The following is a 26,170-nucleotide window of genomic DNA, read 5'->3' on the forward strand; positions in this document are numbered from 1 at the left end:
AGAACTGAAATGATGGGCAGCTAGTGGAAGTCAAGAGGATGTCAATAAGCATATCAATATGAGTGTGTGTGTGTGTGTGTGATGAGTGTGTGTGTGTGTGTGTGTGTGTGTGTGTGTGTGTGTGTGATGAGTGTGTGTGTGTGATGAGTGTGTGTGTGTGATGAGTGTGTGTGTGTGATGAGTGTGTGTGATGAGTGTGTGATGAGTGTGTGTGTGTGTGTGTGATGAGTGTGTGTGATGTGTGTGTGTGTGTGTGATGAGTGTGTGTGATGAGTGGGTGTGTGTGTGTGTGATGAGTGTGTGTGTGTGTGTGTGTGTGTGTGATGAGTGTGTGTGATGAGTGTGTGATGAGTGTGTGTGATGAGTGTGTGTGTGTGTGTGATGAGTGTGTGTGATGAGTGTGTGTGATGAGTGTGTGTGTGTGTGATGAGTGTGTGTGTGTGATGAGTGTGTGTGATGAGTGTGTGATGAGTGTGTGTGTGTGATGAGTGTGTGTGTGTGTGTGTGATGAGTGTGTGTGATGAGTGGGTGTGATGAGTGTGTGATGAGTGTGTGTGTGTGTGTGTGATGAGTGTGTGTGATGAGTGGGTGTGATGAGTGTGTGATGAGTGTGTGTGTGTGTGTGTGATGAGTGTGTGTGATGAGTGGGTGTGATGAGTGTGTGATGAGTGTGTGTGTGTGTGTGTGATGAGTGTGTGTGGTCTGGTTCAGTCAGTACTCACCACGCGCTCTGGAGTTCCGGCGGTGATCAGCAGCAGGTCTCCAGCGCCGCCTCCCGTCGCCCTCATCAGCTGCTGCCTCACCCCATCACCCATCAACCGACCCAGAGGAGACTTCACCCATCCATCCACACACACACTGCTCACCTCCTACACACACACACACACACACACCATACACACACACAATACACACACACACCATACACCATACACACACACACACACACAAGTACAAGTAGGATTTTCAGTAACATTTCCTCTCAAACACAAAACCGTTTTAGCAAATGGTTCAATAGAAATCCTCAAGGCGAGTAAAACTTGGCAGAAAATAGTCAAAAATTTTAAACAATTAGCACAAATAAAACATTACAAAAGCTAAATTATAAATACATGTTTAATTTAATCTGATAAATATCAGTCAGTAAAAGAGCGCTGGGTTTATAATGCAGTGATATGAGCTGTACAGGACTAGAATAATAATGATAGTTTTAACCTCTTCTAAAGGAGTGAGAGCAGGAATACAGCTGCATTCTGCACTGCTGCAGCTCCAAATTTTACTCTAATCCGACACGAGCCCAACCTGTCAAAATACAAAAAATACATTCTGACAAAAGTCACGGGACGGAGATCTTAAGGCTGTGTTATAAAGTGCCTTCAGTTCCTTCAGTTGTGAAAGTGTGCTTTTAGCGAGAGAGCGTGAAACAGGAAGTGTGTGTGTTGTTCAGCTGCAGAAACAGAGGATGTGTCAGGTTAGTTTGTGAACTGCGCTCTTCATACGGCGACATAAAGGAATGAAATGAGACGGAGCATCGCTGCGTGACTCACTTCAGACAGGAACGCCAGCGGCGCCACAGAACAGGATGAAACAGGCGCTCAGACACTACAGTCGCTCCGCCTCAAATCACCGCCAGCCGCCCATCCGAGAGACTGCGGCGCGACGGCGGCGCGAGAGGAATCAGAGACACGCTCTTCAGATCCGCCGTTTAAGACCTGAGAGCTGCATTATCTTTATAGAGCAGTCTGATTAGCCTTCAACAGATTCACTCGTCTCGCCCCACAGATAAAACCTGCAGATACACGAGTTTCACCACGAGCTGCTAATCACTAATCACTAATCCACTAATCACTGATGCACTAATCACTAATCCACTAATCACTGATGCACTAATCACTAATCCACTAATCACTGATGCACTAATCACTAATGCACTAATCACTAATGCACTAATCACTAATCACTAATCACTAATCACTAATCCACTAATCACTAATCACTAATCCACTAATCACTAATCCACTAATCACTAATCCACTAATCACTAATCACTAATGCACTAATCACTAATCCACTAATCACTAATCACTAATCCTCCTCTTCTCTTACACCAGGGTTCAGTCAGATCCCCGACTCACTCAGTAAAAACAGAGACGGACGTGTTTATTTATTTTACAGAACCTGCTGACTCTTTCTTTTCTGCACTATTTCAGCATACTGGAGGTATACTGCCCTGCACATTTTAGTGTATTCCCTGCTGTCAAAAGCAAACACTTCTTTAGTGCAGATTTTAAAACACTTAAATCTTCTTCTACAGGATTAAACAAGAGTAATTACAATTATTGATTATCCACAATATATATCATATCAGTATATTGTTTTATTGATCAGATGCGATTGTAGATTAAATACAAAACTAAAAATTTTCTCCAGAAGCAGATTCTGCTCTCTAAACTCTCTAAACCTGAATCTTCACTCGTCCCTCCCGCCACCATCTGCATAATTACCGTCTCATTACCGGCAGATAATTACAAAAGGAGCAACCATTATCACCCATTAATTAATTATTCAACAAAACAGGCCAAATCTCCACGGACTACAAATTACTGCGGCCTGATTGGTCGGCGCTGAGAGAGGGAATAATGGAGGTGCTGTGAATTCATCACTCCTGCTCCGGGTCTTCACTCCGGACCGGGACTGAGACACTCCGGTCCCGCGGTGAGGTCTACCCCCGCCCGGGGGCGAGCGGGGCGAACGCTGCACCCGCCGACTTCACCGTCCCGTCACCCGGGATTATAAATTACCTCCCAGATTAATATTTCATCAGCACTGTCCCCGTCTCCAACACTGCTCTGCATTCTAAACACCAGTGATGATCCTCTAACAGAGAGGACAAGGGACAGAGGAGGGGACAGAAATCAGGATGAAGAGAAGTGGGGACTGAGGATGGAATTAAGGTGAAGAAAAAACAGAGAAAGAAGGGATGGAGACAGAAATCAGAATGGAGGGAGGTGGAGGAGGAAAGGACACAAGTGGGGACTAAGACAGAGGAAGAGGGGACGGAAAAGGGGGACAGGACTCAGGATGGAGAGAGGTGAAACAGGGGACGGAGACGGGGGACAGGAGCGTACCTGGCTGAACTGAGTCCTGGCCGTCTGCTTCAGCAGCTCCACCTCTTTACTCTTCAGAAGTTTCTGAAAATAAAAACAGAACATGCTTCAGTAGAAATACAGTTTATCATTCTGTTTCTCCATCAGCAGCCGGAGTCTGAGAGAGAGAGGGAGAGAGAGAGAGAGAGAGAGAGAGAGAGAGTACAGTAGGTTGTGCTGTTTCTCCATCAGCAGCCGGAGTCTGAGAGAGAGAGAGGGAGAGAGAGAGAGAGAGAGTACAGTAGGAGATGCTGTTTCTCTCTGGGTGGGTACAGTAATCAGGAGAGCGAATCAGAGAGCAGATCTTTACTCACTCCTCCTTCTGGAACACAGATGGCCTGAACTCCTCCCCCTGGCTCCTCCAGCGCCGCCCTCAGAAACCCAATCTCTGAGTCCCGGAACACCTCGGTTACATCCACCAGCTATACACACACACACACACACGCACACACACACACACATACACAATCCCACACACACAATCCCACACACACAATCACACACACACAATCCCACACACACAATCACACACAAACAATCACACAAACACACACACACACACACACGCACACATACACATACACAATACACAATCCCACACACACAATCCCACACACACAATCACACACACACAATCACACACACAAACACACAAAAGTTTCTCCTTTTAAACAATTTTACTCATAAATATAACTTTCTGGAATGAATGATTTACCTCGGTGATGCTGTTTATGCTTTTTTCATGCTGTTTAATAAACACAGCTGTATATTTGTGTGTGTGTGTATTTAGATTTCTGAGGCTGAAGGTAAACTTACCTTCATTCTGAATCGAGTGTCGGGTTTGTCGGTGCCGTATTCGCTCAGGGCCTGCTGGTAGGTGATGCAGGGGAACGGGACGCCGGGCGGCTCTTTATCTTCAGGCCAGGAGAAACTCAGCAGCCCCTCAATCAGAGCCCTGATCCCGTCCTGATCCACGAAGGACATCTCTATGTCCACCTGTGAGGAGCAGACGTGTCCTCGTTAAGCAGGTGGACGGGGCTGATCCAGGTCTCGGCTCGTCCGTTTCTCTTATTCTGGCCAAGTTTTCTGAGAAGGCTATTAGTGAAGCGTGGGCGGCATTAAAGTGACCTCCACATTCATCAGCACTCCACCGCCACCGCTCGCCATCACCTGACCTCGCTCACCATCACCTGACCTCGCTCACCATCACCTGACCTCGCTCACCATCACCTGACCTCGCTCCCGTCACCTGACCTCGCTCACCATCACCTGACCTCGCTCCCGTCACCTGACCTCGCTCACCATCACCTGACCTCGCTCACCATCACCTGACCTCGCTCACCATCACCTGACCTCGCTCACCATCACCTGACCTCGCTCCCCATCACCTGACCTCGCTCACCATCACCTGACCTCGCTCACCATCACCTGACCTCGCTCCCGTCACCTGACCTCGCTCACCATCACCTGACCTCGCTCACCATCACCTGACCTCGCTCACCATCACCTGACCTCGCTGACCATCACCTGACCTCGCTCCCGTCACCTGACCTCGCTCCCGTCACCTGACCTCGCTCACCATCACCTGACCTCGCTCCCGTCACCTGACCTCGCTCCCCATCACCTGACCTCGCTCACCATCACCTGACCTCGCTCACCATCACCTGACCTCGCTCACCATCACCTGACCTCGCTCACCATCACCTGACCTCGCTCCCGTCACGCTCTTACCTGAGTGAATTCCGGCTGTCTGTCGGGTTTAGATCCCTCGTCTCTGTAGCAGCGCGCCATCTGGAAATACCTGAAATTATACAAAACATCAAACACCAAGCACTGACGCTTTGATTTCATACATTTATTTTTCATTTTCATCCCATTTTCTCCCCAATTTACACTCCCCCTATCACTGGTGATGCTCCAACCCCAGGAGGGTAAAGAAGACCAGCACACCTCCAACACTTTTTGAACTGCTGCTGATGCTGTAGCATCGAGTAGCATCACAGCAGCGCTAACGCTCGGAGGAAAGCGCAGTGACTCGGTTCTGATACATCAGCTCACAGACGCAGCCTTGTGCTGATCCACATCACCCTAGGAGTGATGAGGGGAAAGAGAGAGCGCCATCTACTGTACTGTACCCACCCAGAGAGAGAGCAAGGACAACTGTGCTCTCACAGGGCTCCGGCAGCTGATGGCAAGCTGCATAAACGGGATTCTTACCGGTCCAGACCCGCCACCATCAGGAGCTGTTTGAACTGCTGCGGGCTCTGCGGGAGGCAGTAAAACTTCCCCGCTTCTCCGGTCGGAACCACAAACTCTTTTGCACCCTGAGAAAAAATAAAGTCAGAATCTGAATTCGCCCTAAAAAACCCGAACGCATAAAAACAGCATCAAACTAAACAACATAAACCAATAAACAAACTGCAGACTTTTAAAGATAATGCATCACAAAGGAAAACTATTTCATATATTGCCAGATCAATATTTTCTCCCACCTCTTTCTACACTATCAGAATATATTATGAAATATACTGAATGGTTGTTTCTAATAATCAGAGCCAGACTGATCTCTGCTCTAAACGTCTTTACTGATCAGATTAATTGATTAATCTGTTTCTGTCTGCAGACTGGTTCTGGTTTTATCAGGAAATAATCAGGAACTCACCCCCGGAGTTCTTTTAAACAAAGTCGGAGTCTCAACGTCCACAAATCCTGCAGAAAAATCACACTTTTACTATTTAATCATCATCACAAACACAAACTGAGAAACCCACAGAATTTAATCTCACCGTGTAAATTACAGAGATACTCTCGCATTTTCATCACCAGCCGTGATCTTAATCTCAGATTATACTGCAGCTGAGACGAGCGCAGGTCCAGATACCGGTACTGCATCCGGAGAGCCTCCGACTTCTGCAGCAGAACAACACACAGCAGGTCCGCACACTGATATATTACATTAATACATTACACTAATATATTACATTAACATATTGCATTAACATATTGCATTAATACAGTGTGTAATACAGTGTGTCATACAGTGCTATTCTAATCATACATTTACCTCAGCAGTGCTGTCCTAATCATACATTTACCTCAGCAGTGCTATTCTAATCACACATTTACCTCAGCAGTGCTATTCTAATCATACATTTATCTCAGCAGTGCTGTCCTAATCACACATTTACCTCAGCAGTGCTGTCCTAATCACACATTTACCTCAGCAGTGCTGTCCTAATCATACATTTACCTCAGCAGTGCTATTCTAATCACACATTTACCTCAGCAGTGCTATTCTAATCATACATTTACCTCAGCAGTGCTGTCCTAATCATACATTTACCTCAGCAGTGCTATTCTAATCACACATTTACCTCAGCAGTGCTATTCTAATCACACATTTACCTCAGCAGTGCTATTCTAATCATACATTTACCTCAGCAGTGCTGTCCTAATCACACATTTACCTCAGCAGTGCTATTCTAATCATACATTCACCTCAGCAGTGCTATTATAATCATACATTTACCTCAGCAGTGCTATCCTAATCATACATTTACCTCAGCAGTGCTATCCTAATCATACATTCACCTCAGCAGTGCTATTATAATCATACATTTACCTCAGCAGTGCTATCCTAATCATACATTCACCTCAGCAGTGCTATTCTAACCATAATATACTTTTATAGTATATTATTTTACTCTGGCACAGCTAACGTTATTATACTAGTCCTGTACAGCTTGTATCTTTCAGCTGGAAAACAGAGAGTTTATGAAGAGAAACATTAAAATGAAATTAAAGATGCTGTTTTTTTTCTGCTGCTGTTGGAATAAATTCTAATATTAGAGTAAACGCTGCTGCGTGAATAACTGTTCACATTATCGAGGTTTTTCTCTGATTTGGCTGAAAACCAAAAGAGCTTTTTGGCAGAACAATTTCAGCTGGCAAATATTCAGAGCTTCTCTAATGAACAGAGAAACTCAACAAATTCAACAAAAAACCCACATTAAAACATCACTGCAGTTATTCTCCATCAGAACAAACAAACAAACAAACAAACAAAGAGGCGTTTTCAGAGTAACGGATGAACAGAATTTTTACTGTAATAAACGAGAAAAATGAGAATTTTACCTTCACAAAGTCTTTTATCTCAAAAGGAAGTTTCTTACAGGAGTTCAGAACCTCCAGACTCTCAGCGTGAACCTCAATCCCCCCCGTCAGCATGTTCTACAACACACACACACACACACACACACACACACACATCACTGCACATTCACTTTATTTCATTTATAATAGAAAAACATGCTGAAAAAACGTCCCTGAACCGGGACTGAGTTATTATCAGCTGATGTTATTTCTGACAGAAATCATTTCTGCACTTATTATTAATATAATTATTAATATTATTATAATTATTCATTTTCTTTTAGTGCAGATTAGAAATGTTTGAGTGTAAACTAAAAGCTTTTATCTGCCAGAACTGAACTACAGAACAGGTTCAGACAGAACAGAAAACAGTGTAAATATATATTTTATATTTATGTGATTGCAAACAGTATCAATAAATATTTAATATCTAAACTGCTCATATTTTATATTGGATTTATAAATAAACATCCTTTCCTGTATTTCAGCTCTGCTGCACTTTTTTCACACAGTTGTGTATGAAGTAATGATGTGATTATAACAGGTGATTATAACAGGTGATTATAACAGGTGATTATAACAGGTGATTATAACAGGTGATTATAACAGGTGATTATAACAGGTGATTATAACAGGTGATTATAATCATGATTTGGTGTAAAAAGCTGTATGTATTAAAGCTATAGTCTGATTCACTGTTTCCCATTAAAACATAAAACAGATTATTTACAGAACTGTAAGGGGTGTTTTCACTTTAGTGAGATACTGTATTTAATTATGATATTTATTTTATTCTAATAAATTGTGACCAAACACTAAAAGTACGAATACTTTGTTCAGTTATTAGAGTTTTATAATATAATATAATATAATATATTTAATATGAATCCCTGACCTTATTCTCCTGTCCTGCTGGACGAGGCCGGACCCTCCCTCTGACCTTAATCACCGACTCCACAGATAAACCACAGAGCGCCCCCTTCAGCTCACACTCCAAACACACAATCAGAGAACAGAATTAAACTCTGAACAGCGCAGGATTAGATTATAGAATAAGAGCACAGAGCCGATACCTCTTCCTGTGGGATTAGAACCTGCACCAGCCCACTGAAATCCCTCAGAATCACAAACAGATCATTTCTGATTCCAGAAACACAGAAAGAGAGAAATAAGAGCAAATTACACAATAAAACACTGCTTTATAGAAACAGCTCTAAAAAATTAAGCACTTCAGTTTCTGAATCAGTTTCTCTGATTTTGCTATTTACAGGTTTATGTTTGAGTAAAATGAACATTGTTGTTTTATTCTATAAACTACAGACAACATTTCTCCCAAATTACAAATAAAAATTATATATATATTTTGTCCTACAGTATAAATAAATACTGAAGTCTTCCAGACCTTTAAGTTGCACCCAAACGTCTGACTGATACTTTTTTATTTTTTGTATCATATTTAATACATAAGGAATGCATTTCTTACAGCAAATTAAAACATAAAATAGAAAATAACTAAAGCAGTATATTCTGATTTCATTTAAACTTCAGAATTCTGTGTAGTTTCCCGGATGTTCCACCAGGGGGCAGAAAAGCTGCTTCTGACTTTATTTCTTATTGATGTAAGTGAACACTTTTTTCATGTAAAACTGTGACAAATGTAATAAACATTAAATATTAGATTTAAAGTGATATTTGACAATAATGTACCACGAAACAGTCATATATATATATATAATGTTTTAGGGTAGCAGGTCTCACTGTAACTGTAAAACTGCAGCTATTTATTTTATTCACCTCACAGACAAATATAATGAGTAAATTCTTTCCTTGCATTCATTTAATTACAAAAAATAATACATTTCATATCATATCATATAAAGAACGATAAATCAGACCTGAGGTACTGAACCCAGCCGCAGAGCGTCACCTCCTCTCCCACATGATCAGAACTCAGCTCTCCACAGGTATGACTCCTTACAGACAAACTGCTGAGATCACCTGCAGATCACATCACACCAATTATCACATTACATCACACCATCACACATCCCATCACATCACATTACATCACAACAATTCATCACATCACACCACCATAACATCACATGCCAATCCTATCAAACCATCACATCCCATCACATTACATCACATTATTACATCACACCATCATCACATTACCTCATATCACATCACATACCAATCCTATCAAACCACCATACCAGAGTGTGTGTGTGTGTGTGTGTATGTGTGTATGTGTGTATGTGTATGTGTGTGTGTGTGTGTGTGTGTGTGTGTGTGTGTGCGTGTGGATAGTTACCTGTAGTGTGGGTAGCAGTGTATCTGCAGGGGGCTTTGGTGCAGTACAGGTGGGATGGAGTGGGAGGAGCCTGGGTCAGCTGTGCTGCTGTTACAGGTAAAGCTCTCCTGCTGAGCGCGCGCGGGGTCAGGTGAGCTGCTCTCAGCAGTAGATATGTAGATCTGAGTCTCATTATAGAAATACCTGAGCAGGTGTGAGTAAGAGAAACTCCAACACTTTGAACTTTTTAAACACAGTGATGAAAACTCTTAACTCCACGGGTCACCCTGTGATCCTCACCGCGCGGCGCGTGCTCTCATATTCCACACATTCATATCAGTCAGATCCTGTACTAAACACACACACTGCACACACTCACACACACTCACACACACCGTACTGTATAACCGGCACCAGAGGACACTCTACACACACACTCACACACACACACTCCGCAGCGGCGCGCAGAGCGCGTCATCCTCAGACCCGACTAATCGCTCTCAGATCCGCCACAGAGTCTCTATACAGGAGACTGCTCAGTCTACCGGTACTGAGATTATTAACCACCACAGCGCTCTTCACCGACTACAAAATAAACGAGTTCAATACAGAATTTAAACAAAATCAGAGTTTAGAAATAATAATATAATAATAATTGTATAATCACAAAACAATATTAAATGTTTATCTCTCGCGGGCTCCCTCTAGCGGCCCGGGGTGATTGGCTCACACTGCGGCGGAGTGGGCGGTCTCTCCATAAACCAGCTTTAGTCCCGCGGACAGCCACTGCGCATGCGCTAACACACTATTTTAATAGTTTTTCTTTGTCTTTTGTGTTTTCTGTATAAACTTTTTAATCTTACTGCTGTTATTAATTTAGTTTTACAAAAAATTATAAAATCCAGAATTGTTTTATAAAATTAGTATCATCTTATTTTTCTGATAAAATTATTTAGGCGGATTTGATTTTTTTTATCTTATTTAAAAGTCTCCCCTACTGTAATAATCCAGCAAATTATGTATTATTATTATTATTATTATTATTATTATTATTATTATTATTATTATTATTATTATTATTATTGTTAATTAAACTGCCTATTTTGAGATACATCTTTATTTTGAGATATTATCTCGTTATTTTGAGATAGTGAGCCGTTAGGTTTTAGATATTATCTCATTGTTTTAAGATAATAAGTCTGACAGTTTACTTAATAAGAAGAAGAAAAAAATATTCTAGATTTTTTTATTTTAGGTCGCGGGAATGTATTCCCGCCATCTAAAAAATAAAAAAAAATCCAGCACATTTTTTTAGCTATACCAGAGTAGCAGGTTTTGACTATTTTCACCGGCATTTTATACCAGAGTGGATTTAAATATTGATTTTTTTTTATTATTATTTAAGGACTTTGCTAGTAAGGATCTGTGTCCGAGGCCGCTGTATATATATAATATGTATAATATTATATAATGTGTTTATATATAATGATGTAAATGTGTGGAGAATGTAGAGAGTATATAATCGCTGTGTGTAAATATGATGTAAATTAAGTTTCGGTGCTCTGCGCGTGATTGGTCAGTTCTGAGAGCGCAGTGCATGATGGGAGGGCGGGCAGTTGGAATGCGCGGCTCGGAGATGGAGGGACGGAGCAGGTAATCAGATTTACCCGTATTTACCTTTAGTTACCCTTAATTATACTTTATTATAGTTTACTATACTTATACTATTATAGTTATATACTTCCTTTCCTTTTTATTCCCGCTCGTATCCCCGCGCTGCAGTATAAACTGGGTGTTATATGTTTAGACTGGGAGAACAGGGTCAGTTTTAGCTTCAGAGCTAAACTCCCCCAACATTCATCTAAACACTGTTTAATATATAATATTATCTGTGTTTAAACCCTATTAATTATGTATTAATCCTGTATTAATGCTGCTGAATGCTGTAATAAACAGTGTAGCAGGGTGTAAATAAAGCGCTTTGTTTTTACTGCTGATTGAAGGTTTTTCTCGGAGATCCTGCACACAATAAACTGTTTATTTTCAGTATTATTTAAGAAGACAAACTACATTTTCTACAGAACTTTTTATTTAACCTTAACTTTACTAAAACTTAGTGGTTGTATCTGAACTGCTGGTAGATTTGGCACATTTAAGGTGGAAATGTTACGGCTAATTTGTTTACTAAACCTGAGAGATAAATATATACATTTATTAAGAATGCGTTGCATCATGTTTAACTACTCTAGCAGCTCTAGAAACACAGAATGAGAGAATAACAGAATAAACATTAATTTACTACAATTTATCTGTGAATCTTCTTTACCTTTAACTCCAGTTTAATGCTGCTGCTCTACTCTTCTGCTGTATAGTTATTATTACTGATAATGTGGAACAGTATGTGATAATAGTCTTTATTTCTCCCGGCAGTGCGGTGAACACTCCGGTGCGCCGGCCTGTAACCAGGAGGAGTAAGAGTTATGGGAGAAGCTGTGTTGAACCTCCGTCTTTATTCTGGCAAACCCCCGGCCACCTCACCACACTGGGCCACAGGATCCCCACCAGCAGAAGAGCTGCTAAATCCCATAATATTACAGTGAGTTCCTATATACTCTAATTCAGATTAATATTTATACTGTTTATACTGACACCACTGATCTAGATTATTCATAGAATTCATATTTGTGTTAAGCCTCAAGTCTACTTTAAAAAAAAAACGTGTGTGTATGTGTGTATATATATATATATATATATATATATATATATATATATATATATATTCCTGCTGAGATCATATATGATCTATATTTTTGTAAAAATTGCATTATTCTAATATTTTGAGCTGCTCTGGCAGATTGTAGGAAACCTGCTGCAGGTTACAGATTGGTCGTGTGGGTGAAAGATCGGTTATGAAGCGTCTCTCTCTCTCTCTGCAGGAGAAGGTGGATCCGGAGCAGGTCGCTCTGCTGCTGGACGGCGAGTGGAAGCTCTCGTACGTTACGCCTCTGTTCCTCTTCAGACACACTCAGCTCAAACTCTACTCCAAACGCCTCGCCGCCTTCATCATCGCCGAGAAGCAGCAGGGCGTGGCCGTGGAGGTGGGGCTGGAGGCGGGGTTCAGGGTCTCGTTCTCCGCTGTTCTGGGGATGGCAGAAACCGAGGAGGACGCCGAGACCGTTTTCATCCAGGTGAAGAACACAGACCTCCAGTGATTTACCTGCATATTAATAATGTATATTTTCTGATTTAGAACTGAATATGAAAGTGATTCAGCTCCGAGCGCCGCCATCACTGTACTGATAATAACATAGACATATATATACACAGACCCTGCATAGTCTGCCTCCTGGTGCTGGCTGTTTCCCTGTGCGAAGTCTATGTATATATATGCCTATAATATTTTTAGTTCAGTGATGGTGGAGCAGTGATGGGGAGTTCTGATCTTTAGCTGCTCCTGATTGGTCTGATCTGTTGATCTGAAGCTGGATGTTCTGGTTTCTCTCAGATCTTCTCCAGGCCGGTGTTTGGGGCGGACGGCTCTAAGCCGGTGTGGCAGGGCTGGTTGACCTGTGTGAACGGCGACCCGGAGTACCTGCGCTCCCTCCCGCCGGACTTCACCAGCCTGCCGCTGTTCTGCAGCCGCGGCGCCGAGAGCCTCAGTGCTCTGGTGAAGTCCTGGTTCCAGCGGACGTTCGACTGCAGCTTCGGCGCGCTGGGTCTGAGCTCCTCCACGCTGCACTGGCTGGCGGCTCTGTGGACCGGCTGCCACCCCGCCGCCGGGATCCGGTACCTGAAGCTGGGCTGGACCATGCCCACGCAGCCGCCGCTGGACATCGAGTACTCGGTGGACCCGCAGGACGCCTGGGAGCTGTGGAACAGCGTCCACAAAGAGGACGGAGCGGACGAGCGGATCAGCGTCGACGAGGTGCAGAGCTTCATAAACGGGCTGGAGACGCATTTCTTCAGACACTTTAAAATCTACCTCTCCTCTGGAACCCTCACCAAGGTCTCCACCGCCCTCGGCTCCGCCCACCACCACGGAAAAATCAAGGTAATTACCATAAAGTGCAGGAGTACTAGAACACGTTTATGTTATGTTTTATTCTGAGAGATTTTTAAATGTTGTAAAGCAGAAATCTGAATAAAACCCAGCTCGTGATTTCGTCCGTCTGATGCACATAAACGTGAAAAACACGGAACTGATTATTGATTTCTGCAGTATTGAGATTAAGAATGAAATGCTGGAACATCAGTTTGGAGGATTATTGGTAGGCTTGATTTGCTGCATAGTGGTGAGATCAGAACTGGTGTTACAGGGTAGAGTGGGGGTAGAATGAGGATAGCTTGATGTAGATTTGTGGGTAGAGGGAGGTAGAGGCCCACAGAGAACATCCTCACCAATCTACTTCTTATTCTGAGAGAAATAAGAGCTGAAAACCTCACAGAAGATGATAATAATAATAATAATTTAGGATCTTAATTTATCGTATTTTCATATCGATATCAGTCCTACAGCTTTATCACACAGCATTTATAGTAGATATCGGACACTGCTAGTGATTATCAACATTATTCTAAATGATCTTCACCCATCAGATCAGCTGTGAGATTTACTGTATTTTATCAGGTTTAAATTCTCTGTGTTTGTGTTTCAGATGAGCAGCAGTGATTATATCTCCACCGTTCTGACGCTGCTGACCGAGTGCGCTCTGCTGAAAACTCCCGTTTAACTTCTCTCATTCTCACTTTCACTCTTTTTATTTTGTAACTTTTGTATTATATTATTTTTATTGTTCTCTAATAAATTAATCACATTCATCAATCATAAGTAACTTCAGACGGTTTTAAAAGTGTTTTAGCTCTACAGTCCTCAGTCCTGAATGTACAGTATGTAAATGATGCGTGTAAATTTTTTTATTGTACTATTTTATTGTTTTTCCCTTTTTATCACATCTGCTTTTTGATTTGTACATTTCTGTGATGAACTCATTCATTTCATAGTGTGTAAATATTATGGGGTGGATAGTTCAGAAAAATAAAGGCTTTAATTCATTCTTTTAATTTAGTATGATCTACGAGTGTAAAACCAGTTTTCCTTCTTATTTAATCAGTGATTATTAATCAGTGATTATTAATCTGTGCCTCTGCAGCATTAAGGACACATTTTCCACATTTTTATAAACTGCTCTTTTATTATCTTTAATATTAAGCCCATTTAAACAGTCAGGGTGAAGTTCAGCACGTCAGTATGCATCACATGCATCACAAATCTTTATTCAGTTGGGAAACTTGCAATCTAAATGCATAATAATAATAATAAATGAATGAATTTTAACTGTTGACATGTCTGTGTTTAAAATAACCGTGACCAAACGTCTTAAAAGAAAAAATAATAATAAAGTGCACGAATAAATCAGCAGCGCTTCCTGTGGAACGAGAGTGAGCAGGAGTGCTAGTGTTGAAATGCTGAAAACCCAAAAATTAATCGCTCACTGATTTTTACAAAGGCCTTCATTAGTCTGAAGAGTTTAAAGACCGGCTTTAAAAAGGTTCACTTCCTGCGACTGGATATAAGAATCAGACTAATTTCTCCAATCAGATCTGCTGAGATCAGATTTTTCACAATCATAATTAATCAATCATAATCGAGGGAAGGCATCTGTAACTAACCTGCACTCCTGGTTGGTTGTCATTTTAACGCAACGATCGATACAAAAAACAGAAATCCGATCTGATAATCTAATTATAATCAGTATTTTGGTTTGAATACAATTTGCAAAAATCAGATTTCTAGCTGACTGTGAATCATCTGTTTAATTTTAATGCAATAGACAAACTGAAATCCGATCAGAATCTTTTCGAACCTCCTCCAAATGTGGTTTTAATCCAATTTGCACAAATTTAAAATTTTGCAGATTTCATGTGCTTTCTGTCTGATTATAAAAAATAAAACATGTTTCTCCAGTTTACTCCGTTCAGACTGTTATTTGTAGGTGATCAGATCGGATGTGTGTGTTTGGACTTCACGATTATAATGGAGGACGCCGTCAGTAACTAACCCTGTACTCCCCTCACTGCAGATTTAACACCAAAGACAAACTGAAATCTGATCCAACAATCTGATTATAATCTTCTGAAACCACCTCCAATCTGAACACAACCTAAATCTAAACAGACCCTAAATCAGATCTGGGCTGGAAGTCTGAACTCGGCCGCTGATTAGCACCACTAAACTGAACAGCATGCATCACCGGATCAGTGGGAACGTTCTGGCAGATGGACGATCTTTTAAAAGAGAGAGAAATAAAAAGTGAAGGAAAAAAAATAAACATCACAGTGCATCAAATTCATCAGATCAAAACACCATTCAGACACAGTACTGTTCATATCATCAACACGCGACCACGGCGCCGACTCGCGCAGCTCTCACAACTCTCGCAGATCCAGCTCAGCGCGAGAGCGGGACGACTGGCAGTACGGATCCGTCCGGAGGAGGAGGAGGAGGAGTGCATCGTTAACGCGAGCGTGACCCGCCGGTGGAACACGTGAGCTCGGGCCCGGGGCTGAGGGTGAGGAGCACTGTAAAACCAGCGGCGGCAGAAGTCCGGGTCTTCTCAGATCAGCTGCCCGCGGGGGTGGCAGGTGGAAGTGGCTGGTGGGAGTGGCAGGGGCAGGTGGGGGTGGCAGGGGCAGGTGTGTATCCGTGGCTGAGCGATCTCAGTGGCTGAGAGGTCATAGTCTTATGCATGAAGTCTTTTCTCATTCATGAATCAGAAACGCGTCAATGAGAGGCACAAGCTATGGTGAGGCATCTATGGGGGGGCGGGGCAAAGGTGGCTGAGTGTTACCATATATGTGATTCACAGTGAGTCATTTTAATCACCCCGACTCCGCCCCCCAGCCTCCTGTAGTTCATCCCCCCGTACAGCCTGCAGGAGAAAAGAGAAAAATATACAGTTATTAGTAAGATAAATAATCAGAGTGCATTTATAATCCTTCTATAATCAGTAATAATAACTGCAGTTATCAGATTATTTTATTAGTCATCTAAACATCTCATATTTAAATATTGATCACTACCTCCAGGTGTTAGCGTCCGGGTCGTACACTTCTATAGTTTTTAAGTAGGTTGTGCCGTCAAATCCCCCGACCGCCATCAGCTGACCGTTTACCACCGCTAAACCAACCTGCAGATAAAACACACACAGAGCCTTTAATCAGGAGAGCTCGAGATTATGATAATATTCTATCGTAATGTGATAAATGTTTATTTAGTTTTGATTAAATGCTTTAATAAGTATATTGGGAATATTATCAGCACTGAACGGTTGTAAGAAGCTGTTGGTGCTTCAGTCACTGCAATAAATACTGTGCATCATAAAAACCCTGTTTTTTACATCATGATTATAATACTGTTATCATATCGCCCGGCTGTAGACTGTAGACCGGAGACTCTGGAGCTTACCCCGCTCCGTCTGGAGGTCATGGCCACCACCGGAGACCACTGGTTGGTCCGGGGGTTGTATCTCTCGGCGCTGCTCAGCTCCGTGGTGTCGTCCCGCCCCCCCACAGAGTAGATCATGTCCTGGTAAACGGCACAGCCGAGGTGTTTCCGCCGCGTGCCCATAGGTGCCACCGTGTGCCAGCGGTTCTCCTGAGGGTTATACCGCTCCACTGCAGATACCAAACAATCATATAAATCATCAGGGTTTAATTAATGAGGCTGCTGAGATTCACCAAATTCAATTTACTGAACAACATTGATTTCATGATCCAATCATAAACAGATGGGGGTATAATATTCTTTAACAATTTCTTTAAACATTTGATATACAGCTCTGTAAAAAAAATGAAGAGATCACTTCAGTTTCTGAATCAGTTTCTCTGATTTTGCTATTTATAGGTTTATGTTTGAGTAAAATGAACATTGTTGTTTTATTCTATAAACTACAGACAACATTTCTCCCAAATTACAAATAAAAATATTCTCATTTAGAGCATTTATTTACAGAAAATGAGAAATGGCTGAAAGTTCATATTCATAAAGTTTTAAGAGTTCAGAAATCAATATTTGGTGAAATAATCCTGGTTTTTAATCACAGTTGTTTTTTATGCATCTTGGTATGTACCTGTGTTTAAGGGGGAGGTGCCATCTGAACCCCCGACTGCATACAGGAACCCCCCCAGAACCGCCACCGCCACGCCTAAACGCCGCGTGCTCATCGAGGCCACCCGGGTCCACTTATTCTCCTTCGGGTCGTATCTGAGACACAGGAGAGCAGAACAACCCTATTATTAACCATATTATTAGATCACACCCACAACCCTCTATTCATATACAGTCCTAATCAAAAGTTTGGACACACATTCTCAGCAATAGTTAGTCTTTTTTTTTATTATTATTTATTACACAGTAGATTAATATTAAAGACTAAAAAACTATATATATATTTTTTTTTACCCCAACCCAGGTGGTTTGGGATGAGTTAGGAGTTGGATAGATGGATAAAAGAACAGTTAAGCTCAGAACCTTGAGACCAGCTAGAGAACCATTTCAGGTTCTACCTCATAAAGACGACAGAGAAAATCAACCAAGTTGGAATCAAAGCTAAATAAAAAAACATTCTTTATAAACATTCATAATGTTTACTTTATAACTGCATACGTGTTCCTTCACAGTCGTGATGCCTCTAATATTAATATTTAAATAGGGAGGGTGTCTAAATTTCAGTTTGGTACTGTAGATGCATATGGTTCATCACCTTTCTACTATGTTGAGACAGGAAACACCGTCTTGTCCACCGACGGCGTACAGATACCCTCCCAACACGGCCACGCCCACACTGGTCCTGCAGGTGCTGGTTGGCGCCACATCACTGCTCCACTGGTTAGTCTTGGGGTCATACCTGAGAGAGAACAGCAGGGGGGCAGCACTGATTACATTACCTAATCATACAATACTGATCAATAATCACAGGATATCATATATTAATGCAGGCAGAAACAACCGATAACAACATTTCCCTAAATTAAAATTAATAAACCATGATTATAAAACACCTGTAATTTTAATTGATTTAAAAATGTGATGCACAGGATTTATCCTGCACAAATCAGTGTTTCATTTAGTGTTGTGTTTAAACTCCGCCCACTAGATTCTGATTGGATAAAAACTAAAACTTTTGAGTCATCTGATTTTGATTATCTGCTGATACAAAGTCCTGATTTAATACTTTGGCAATGCAGTAAAAAATAAAAAGAAAGAACACATCCAAGCTAAGGTTTATTTCATTATTTTTTAATTATTATTAAAACAACAGTATCAGAACTTTTTTGATTTTTTTTTATGTTGTTTTATGATTTTACAAATTTTAAACAAATTTTAAAAAAGTCATAACAATAATTCTGTGATTAATCATAATTAGGATATGATTTTTTTAATGCTTGCATTTGCATTTAAATAGCAGTGTATAGCTTTGTTTACAGTATTGCAGTATAATGAGATACTGATCCGTAAGCTCTGTATCAGGATGTGTTCGTCCCAACACACAGCTCTAATAAAACTCTGATTAAATGAGTTTTAGTGCAGCTCTAGTGTAAATCCATCACATGCTCACCTCTCCACGCTGTTCAGGTAGGAGGAGCCGTCGTGTCCACCGACAGCGTACAGCAGATCATCCAGCACGCTGACGCCCACGCCACAGCGCCGCTTACTCATAGAGGCCACCATCCTCCACTCGTTCGTCTGAGGGTCGTAACGCTCCACACTGGAGATAGCATCACCACTGCACCATCCTCCCACTGAACACACACACACACACACCTAATCAGAGTCGGGCACTGCTGCTGAACAGAAGTTCTGATCTCAGTAAAAGTGAACCCAAAGCCCAGAAGAACAGGATCACCTACCGGCGAACAGAACCTCCCCACAGCGGATGGGCTTCCGGGGGCGAGTGCGAGGTCCCTGCATTAGGGGGCGCTCCTGAGGAAGGAGAAGATAGTTCTTTGCCTCGTCCACCAGATCCCTGCAAACCACAACACAGAACATCCCAGAAACACAGATCAGACATCACTGTTAAACCAGAGCACAGGAAGCAGTTACAGCACAGGGAGGAAAATCAGGGGGCAAATCTAAAATGCAGTGTAAAATGAGATTTGTGCTTGTTTGGGGGACAGACTGCACTTGAGATAAATCATGTTCAATTTTTTACTTTAAATAAGTGAAACACGACCTAATAATAACAATAATGTGAGTATATCAGCTGATAGTGTACGTACCTGCACTCCTCATCACTCTTTATTAGTGGATCTGAGCCCACAGTTCCCACTAGAAACTTGGGGCTGAGGAGGGGAAGCCGGACATGCTGGAGGACCTGTTCACATGTTCAGAGAAAAACACTAAACAGAAACCTACATTTCAAAGACTTTAAAAGCATTCTTAAGTAGAGAAATTAAAAACAAAAAAAGCACAGATCGAAATGTCTCAGTACTACAGAGTACCGAATAGTTAAATAAATTAATTAATTAATTAAATGTGTTTGCATGAATCTAGTAATATGCTTCAGGAAAATATTTGTAGTTTAAAAAGTTAAAGTAATGCTGTTGTTTTTAGTTCTTAATAAAGCACCACACAAAAGTATGGTAGTCTCTCATGGTGACAGTATGAGAATGAGATTACTCATTTCGGCTGTTAAATAAATCCGTTGTGTGAGAATAATTATCACTTTTTGTAATTTTTTGGTTGCAAAAAAAAAAAAAAAGGGGTCAAAAAAGTACCTTTGGGTATTGGTACCGAATTCACCGTAAAGGTACCGTATAGGTATCGACTATTTTGAAATGATACCCAGCCCTATTTTTAAATTCAGTCACTGAAAAGACCATCAAAAACATTAGAATGATGAAACTGGCACTCATCAGGACCAACCCAGAAAAGGAAGACAGAGTTCCTGCTGTTGTACAGGATAATATCATCAGGGTTTTCAGCCTCAGAAACCAGCTCCTCAGATAAGAGTATCTAAATACTTCACAGAGTATTTTGGTTTGTTTAACACTGTTTTTAAGTTACTACATGATTCATTATGTGTTCCTTCATAATCTGATAGATCACTTCACTGTTCATTTACTATGTAGAAAAAAATAAATAAAACATAAATACATTGAATGAGTGAGTGTTGTGTACCTGGGGGAGCTGTGGCCGGCGCTCCTGGATGCTGTATTTGACCCAGGCCATGACCGCATTAAACACCTGCTCCTCACTGCGCACGTTCAGCTCATCACTGGAGATAATATCTATCAGCTGATTGGCCGGCAGGAGCATGAACTCCTCACTTTCCATCACCTGAAGAAAGGGTTAAACCAACACGAGGAACAGGAGAAGAAGAGTTAAATCTTATTAAATCCTGAAATTAAAAATGATTTAAATCAGTCTCTACTGAGCAGAGGACACAGGATCTATTTAACATATTTCTGTATTTTAATACTGTAAATCTCTCTTAATCTGATCTTATTATCTTCCACAGTAACTAATTCAGCATGTGTGGATGTTTCCTGCACAGGTAGCAGTCTACTGAAATATAATACAGAAAATAGAATTTTTTAATATAGTGAACGAAATTATACACTGAAATATGGTGTCATAATAACCCACCCCTAATCATCACATCAGGGTTCTACTTTTTTACTGTTTCTATCAAAAGAGAAATTCACACTGTTCTCATTTCCCATTATATATCTACTAGTATCATTTATTTTACATTAATCCTGGATATATGGAGATATTTGGGGTGCATTTCTAGAATTTCCCCTCAGGGATCAATAAAATATCTATCTATCATCTATCTATCCATCCATTATATTCTGGATCATTGACTTCTGTTACAAATCTGATAAAACTCTTTTTAATATCTCAGTTTGGGGTGTGCCATATCATATCATATGCAATAATAACATTGAATTTTCATTTTGTTGCAGTAGTGTATTCTTGAAATAAGTTTTTTAATTCAGTGTTTTGTCATATCACCAAGAGTATCGTTATCACAAAACTACTATGAAATATTGTGAAATTATTTTTGGGCCATATCACCCACCCCTAATGTACAACAAAGATAATAAATGCTCTGTGTGTGAGCGCTGTTGATATCTCGATATCGATATGAATCACAATAAATTACAATCAATTCTATTAAGCTCCTCAAGGCTTTGTATGCACTTTAAAGAGTTTTAAAGAGGTTTGGTGTAATCTTTCAGTGTTTTATCATATTACCAAAAATATTATCATCACAAGAATACCCTGAAATATTATGATTTAATATTATTGTAATCTCTATCACACAAAGTAAATAATAAGACAGTAGCGGAGAGATGAAGAGTTGAGGAGTAACACACAGCAGGTTCTTCACTTCCTTACAGGAGTAGAGAACCTGAGTCCGGGGGAAAGTTATAAATAACGCTGAGCTGCTCGGCCATTCCTGAAACACGAAGCTCACAGAAAAACAGAGGCATCATTCAGTTCAGCAGCACGGCTAAGATTAGCGTGGAGGAGAACACACTCAACTCACTATTAACTCACCCTCAACTCACTATTAACTCACCCTCAACTCACTATTAACTCACCCTCAACTCACTATTAACTCACCCTCAACTCACTATTAACTCACTCTGAGATTCATTAACTCTCACTAACCTCAGGTAATCACAACACACACACACACCTCCCATTTCCTCAATGATAAAGTTATATAACAGCTCCCTGTCGAATCCCTTATCACCACCAGGATCATCAATAAATCAAGACGATATAAACAGACGACACTGCAAACTAAACGCTGGGGTAAATATAAAGCCACGTGAGAAACAGTCTAAACAATATCACTGATGCATCAGCCTGCACACACGTGAAAGCCGTCGCAACAATAAAACTCTTCTACATCTTCTACTCTGTATGGTTATCACAATTTTATTGTTACTGTGATAAAATGAGTTTTCACAATAAACACACTGAAAGAGCTGTAATATCATCATAAATAACAGCAAACTCAAACTGCATGAAGGTAGCGCGAGAAACACAGCAGAGCAGACAAATCAAGCACAGAAAACTTTAGAGAAGGATTAATTCAACAAATTTAGGATCAATATCAGAAAATCCAACTGCGCTTTCACACTGAGGAGTTTAGATCTCTTCCCATTCATGGAGATAAACACGTTTAAACACTGAAACAGGACTAAAACACTCACTGCTAGATAGAATTTATTCAAATAAAAGTGTTTTTTTTTCTTCAGAAAATCGTCATTGGCAAATATTTTTGATGAGCAAAATATTCAGTGCATCCCTTCACTCTGAATCTCTAACTCTTCAATATAGAGCTTACAAATCACAATCTGCATTTTCACACCTAATCCAGTCAAAATACAATCAAGTGTCAGGATTGAGAAAGTGTTCGGAGTGATGCTCACTCTAACATTTAAGAATCAGCTTTCTGCCAGATGCTTTATAAACACCCAGAGCAGGCGACCCACACACAACCCAGGTGAAGCTGTTACTGAGGAACGCTCCTGAAACCTCCTCCTCCTCCATCACACCACCGGAGCCGGAGGGAAGAACCTACCTCCTGGAAGTTGTGCTGGGTGAACTTGTCGGCGATGCGCAGCAGCTCTCGGCAGGAGTGGGTATCAGCGAAGGCCCGGATGCCCAGGCAGTTGGAAGGGTCGAGTTGCCGCTTGAGGAACTCGCAGCAGGCCTCCTGGATCTCAGCTAACTGCAGCAGGCAGGCGGCGGGCAGCAGGGTCTGTACATTACCTTCCTCCACAGTTACCTGCAGATCACACCTGTTAGTCCTCACACCGCACCAATGACATACGCCACAGCCGCATATAATATGACGTGGTCTATTAACTTTCAATATAAATTAACTCTGTTTAAAGCATCTCCTTTTGGGGATGCATAAACTGTATAGTAAACTGTATAGTGTAAAGAATGACAGCGCACCGAGCTTCAATTGCCGTCCCAAGGTAGAATACCACGTTATTCCAATGTGGTTAATAAGCACATTTGGCCAAATAAGCGAAAAAATTAAGGGTTACCTCTATTTTTAGGATTTTTTTTTATTAGCCAGCCCACACTCTCTACTTCCTCTCAGGGCTATGATCTGAGATATGAGTTGTACCGGAATTTTATATTAAAAAAAATTTATTAACTTTGCTTTAGCATTTGTTTGTTTATCAAAAGACTGACTGCCCTTCTCTGTGTAATTTTTACTTATATGTAACTTGGGCAGCACTGCTGAGGTACATCCATGACTAGAATAGAACTTGAGATTAGCTCAGACCTGTGATGTGTAGGCGAAGTCGATGAGCAGCTCCATGGCGCGCTCGTCGATGTCGCGGATGACCACCTCCGTCTGGCGACTCTCAGCGAGCTCCCCGGTGAACATGGCCCTGAAGTAGGGGCTGCAGGCCGACAGGATGACGCGGTGAGCATAGATCTTCTTGGCGCCCACCACCAGCACCACGTCGCACAGCTCCCGGTGTTTGCGCAGCAGGTTAATGACCTCCAGCGTCTGGCGCGGGTGCTTGTCCGAGACGTAGGGCATGCGGGCCGGCTGCGGCACGCCCTCCGGCAGCTTGTTGGGGTCACCCAGAGTGCAGCGGCTGGTGATGTCCATGGCGGCGGAGTCCGAGCGCACACAGGTACCCCTGAAAAAAATCCAAATAACATTTCAGGAAATTATAAACTAAGAATGTAGTCAAGAATAGTGTAAGCAGAAATAGCTTTAACCTGGTAGCACCAAAAAGTGACTTTGGAAGACATTTAAAATTATTATTTTAAACCTGTAACCTTAGCTTAATTTTAATGATTGAATCTGTGGTCATTTTATGATATGTTACATTATGTAATAGCCATAGACTTTTGAATTGTTATATTGGTTTGTATATATTTTACATTATTATTGTGAATAATATGGTTTGTCTTAACATAAAATGTACATTTACTGGTACACCATCTACGCTTTGTTTTTGTAGGTTTCAGCTGTCAGAGAGATTAAAGATTCACATTTGTAGTGCTGCACTTTTCAGTCGTGTTTACTCCCTGTGCTCCACAGTAATTTTTGTACAGGAATTCATGATTTCTCTCAGCATTTAACATACAGTTAAAGAAGATCTTAATACTATTATTACTACTCTGCCAAGTTTATACACAGATGTGTCACCTAAACAAATGTTGTTGTTTTTTAGATTGATTAATGTGTTATTTTCCTGTATATTGCAATTACTTTGAAACAAATAAAACATTTAATAACAAAAAATACCCTTAAATTTAACCCTCGCTGATTACGAGATGAGTGGAGTGTGAAGTTTATTATTTAGTTAGCGTTATTAGCTGTGCACTGGAGCTAGGAATCTAAAACCTGTACATTAGATTAGATGTTCTGATGTTATGTTATATTACCCCACTAACTCAAACTAAAGATCCGAACCTCCGGAGACCCACAGGCCGGTGTGGGTTTGTGCTGTAGCGGCAGTGTGAGTTCGGGGGTTCGGCAAAGATTTCAGACCACAACTCACAGCAGCTCCAGCACTAGCTTAGATTAGCTATGTTAGCTAATCTGAGGTAAATAACTGTACACACTTCTGCCTCTAAACACTGACTTTGAGTTGAATAATTCATTTAGCTAACTAATCATCGGGGTAAGCAGTGAACTGGCAGCTGTATGTTGGTCGTTTTGTGAGTTTTAAGACCATTTTATTATTAATCTTATCATTATTATTGAACTAGCTAAATGTTAAATTACAGATAGTTAGCATCTTGGCTAACAACCCTGCCCTGTTTTACTGCTATAGTTAGTTAGATTAGCCAGGCTAAGCTAAGCTAGCAGTTTATATATATTAATAAAAGACGAGACACAGTTGAAGCACAGTTAGTTTAGTAAAATGAGAGGTAAATTAATTCAGTATAACTGTGATTAGGGTGAGATCCTGCTGACCGGGCCGCCAGGGCTCGGTTCAGCCGCTGAGCTGGATGTTGGAGCTAGGCTAAGCTAGGCTAGGCTATGGGGATACGCTTGCTAAGCGCTTAGCGGGGGCAGACAGGTAGCTAATAGGGTCGGTAAGCGGGACAGTACCCGCGGATCGCAGCGTTAAACCCGGCTTTAATTTACCTTATTTGTCCATTCAGGCGCTCCAGAGTGGTGGTGTAAGTCTCCGCGGGGACGAGCCGCTCATTAAACTGCGCTGAAAGACACAGAACCGAGGCTGGGGGCGGATTCAGAGCGGAGCCGCTGCTGCTACTACGGGTTATAGAGAGGGGTCCGGTCCACAGCGCAGCTCCGCCATCTGCTGACCCGCGCAGGGAAGCCCAGTCCCGGCTCAGCTCACCGGCTCTCTACCGTCACACCGCGGGGCTCCGGGGATCAGATTAAAGAGACAGTCTGCAGGTTTTTGGTGAGAATGTTTAATTGCAGGTTTTAAAAGTACTTTAAGCTAACTCTGTGCACTGTACTGGATAAATCTGGTGATTATAGAGAGGACTGTTTAGCTCTTTATTTTAATTCTGTGTTTATTTGGTGTAATGATGTGATGA

The 26,170-nt window shown here is 41.4% G+C and overlaps 3 protein-coding genes across 4 annotated transcripts in view; 1 reads left to right on the top strand and 2 right to left on the bottom strand.

Moving 5' to 3' along the window:
• The window catches only part of dars2 (aspartyl-tRNA synthetase 2, mitochondrial), a 16,440-nt gene extending 6,367 nt beyond the window's left edge, over positions 1–10,073 (bottom strand). The window contains exons 1-13 of one of the 2 annotated variants that reach the window (XM_022677734.2): positions 9,616–10,073; positions 9,194–9,296; positions 8,372–8,438; positions 8,194–8,289; positions 7,281–7,376; positions 5,933–6,056; positions 5,809–5,855; positions 5,364–5,470; positions 4,878–4,947; positions 3,963–4,142; positions 3,461–3,568; positions 3,129–3,191; positions 723–869 (exon numbers count right to left, since the gene is read on the bottom strand). In XM_022677734.2, coding sequence (XP_022533455.2) covers positions 723–869; positions 3,129–3,191; positions 3,461–3,568; positions 3,963–4,142; positions 4,878–4,947; positions 5,364–5,470; positions 5,809–5,855; positions 5,933–6,056; positions 7,281–7,376; positions 8,194–8,289; positions 8,372–8,438; positions 9,194–9,296; positions 9,616–9,787 — 1,380 coding nt within the window. In that variant the 5' untranslated portion in view covers positions 9,788–10,073. The remainder of the gene's footprint in view (positions 1–722; positions 870–3,128; positions 3,192–3,460; positions 3,569–3,962; positions 4,143–4,877; positions 4,948–5,363; positions 5,471–5,808; positions 5,856–5,932; positions 6,057–7,280; positions 7,377–8,193; positions 8,290–8,371; positions 8,439–9,193; positions 9,297–9,615) is intronic. The other variant, XM_049482909.1, reaches the window with a different exon arrangement.
• A 1,078-nt stretch (positions 10,074–11,151) lies between these two features.
• cenpl (centromere protein L) lies at positions 11,152–14,659 on the top strand. The gene is made up of 5 exons (XM_049482775.1): positions 11,152–11,247; positions 12,025–12,190; positions 12,531–12,782; positions 13,100–13,645; positions 14,250–14,659. Exons 1-5 carry the CDS (start codon positions 11,192–11,194, stop codon positions 14,322–14,324), a joined length of 1,095 nt encoding a protein of 364 aa, XP_049338732.1. The 5' UTR covers positions 11,152–11,191; the 3' UTR covers positions 14,325–14,659.
• Positions 14,660–14,750: 91 nt separating this feature from the next.
• Positions 14,751–25,990, bottom strand: klhl20 (kelch-like family member 20). Its single transcript, XM_007235358.4, has 12 exons — positions 25,749–25,990; positions 23,919–24,285; positions 23,199–23,405; positions 20,774–20,932; positions 19,873–19,967; positions 19,504–19,619; positions 19,212–19,395; positions 18,357–18,500; positions 17,724–17,857; positions 17,060–17,268; positions 16,675–16,781; positions 14,751–16,523 (listed from the first exon to the last, which is right to left on the bottom strand). The coding sequence occupies exons 2-12, from the start codon at positions 24,252–24,254 to the stop codon at positions 16,439–16,441; spliced, it is 1,776 nt and encodes a 591-aa protein (XP_007235420.1). The 5' UTR covers positions 24,255–24,285; positions 25,749–25,990; the 3' UTR covers positions 14,751–16,438.
• Between the last annotated feature and the right edge of the window lie 180 nt (positions 25,991–26,170).

This window comes from Astyanax mexicanus, chromosome 8 (genome assembly GCF_023375975.1).
Source record: "Astyanax mexicanus isolate ESR-SI-001 chromosome 8, AstMex3_surface, whole genome shotgun sequence".
Classification (NCBI taxonomy): domain Eukaryota; kingdom Metazoa; phylum Chordata; class Actinopteri; order Characiformes; family Acestrorhamphidae; genus Astyanax; species Astyanax mexicanus.

What these genes read in the sequence shown, in the direction of transcription:
- cenpl (XM_049482775.1), top strand. Translation starts at nt 11,192, where the DNA reads ATGATGGGAGGGCGGGCAGTTGGAATGCGCGGCTCGGAGATGGAGGGA. An exon ending in GAGATGGAGGGACGGAGCAG is followed by an intron (nt 11,248 to 12,024) that starts GTAATCAGATTT and finishes TTCTCCCGGCAG; the next exon opens with TGCGGTGAACACTCCGGTGC. An exon ending in CTAAATCCCATAATATTACA is followed by an intron (nt 12,191 to 12,530) that starts GTGAGTTCCTAT and finishes CTCTCTCTGCAG; the next exon opens with GAGAAGGTGGATCCGGAGCA.
- klhl20 (XM_007235358.4), bottom strand. Translation starts at nt 24,254, where the DNA reads ATGGACATCACCAGCCGCTGCACTCTGGGTGACCCCAACAAGCTGCCG. An exon ending in ACTTCGCCTACACATCACAG is followed by an intron (nt 23,406 to 23,918) that starts GTCTGAGCTAAT and finishes TGTGATCTGCAG; the next exon opens with GTAACTGTGGAGGAAGGTAA. An exon ending in TGGGGAGGTTCTGTTCGCCG is followed by an intron (nt 19,396 to 19,503) that starts GTAGGTGATCCT and finishes GTGTGTGTTCAG; the next exon opens with TGGGAGGATGGTGCAGTGGT.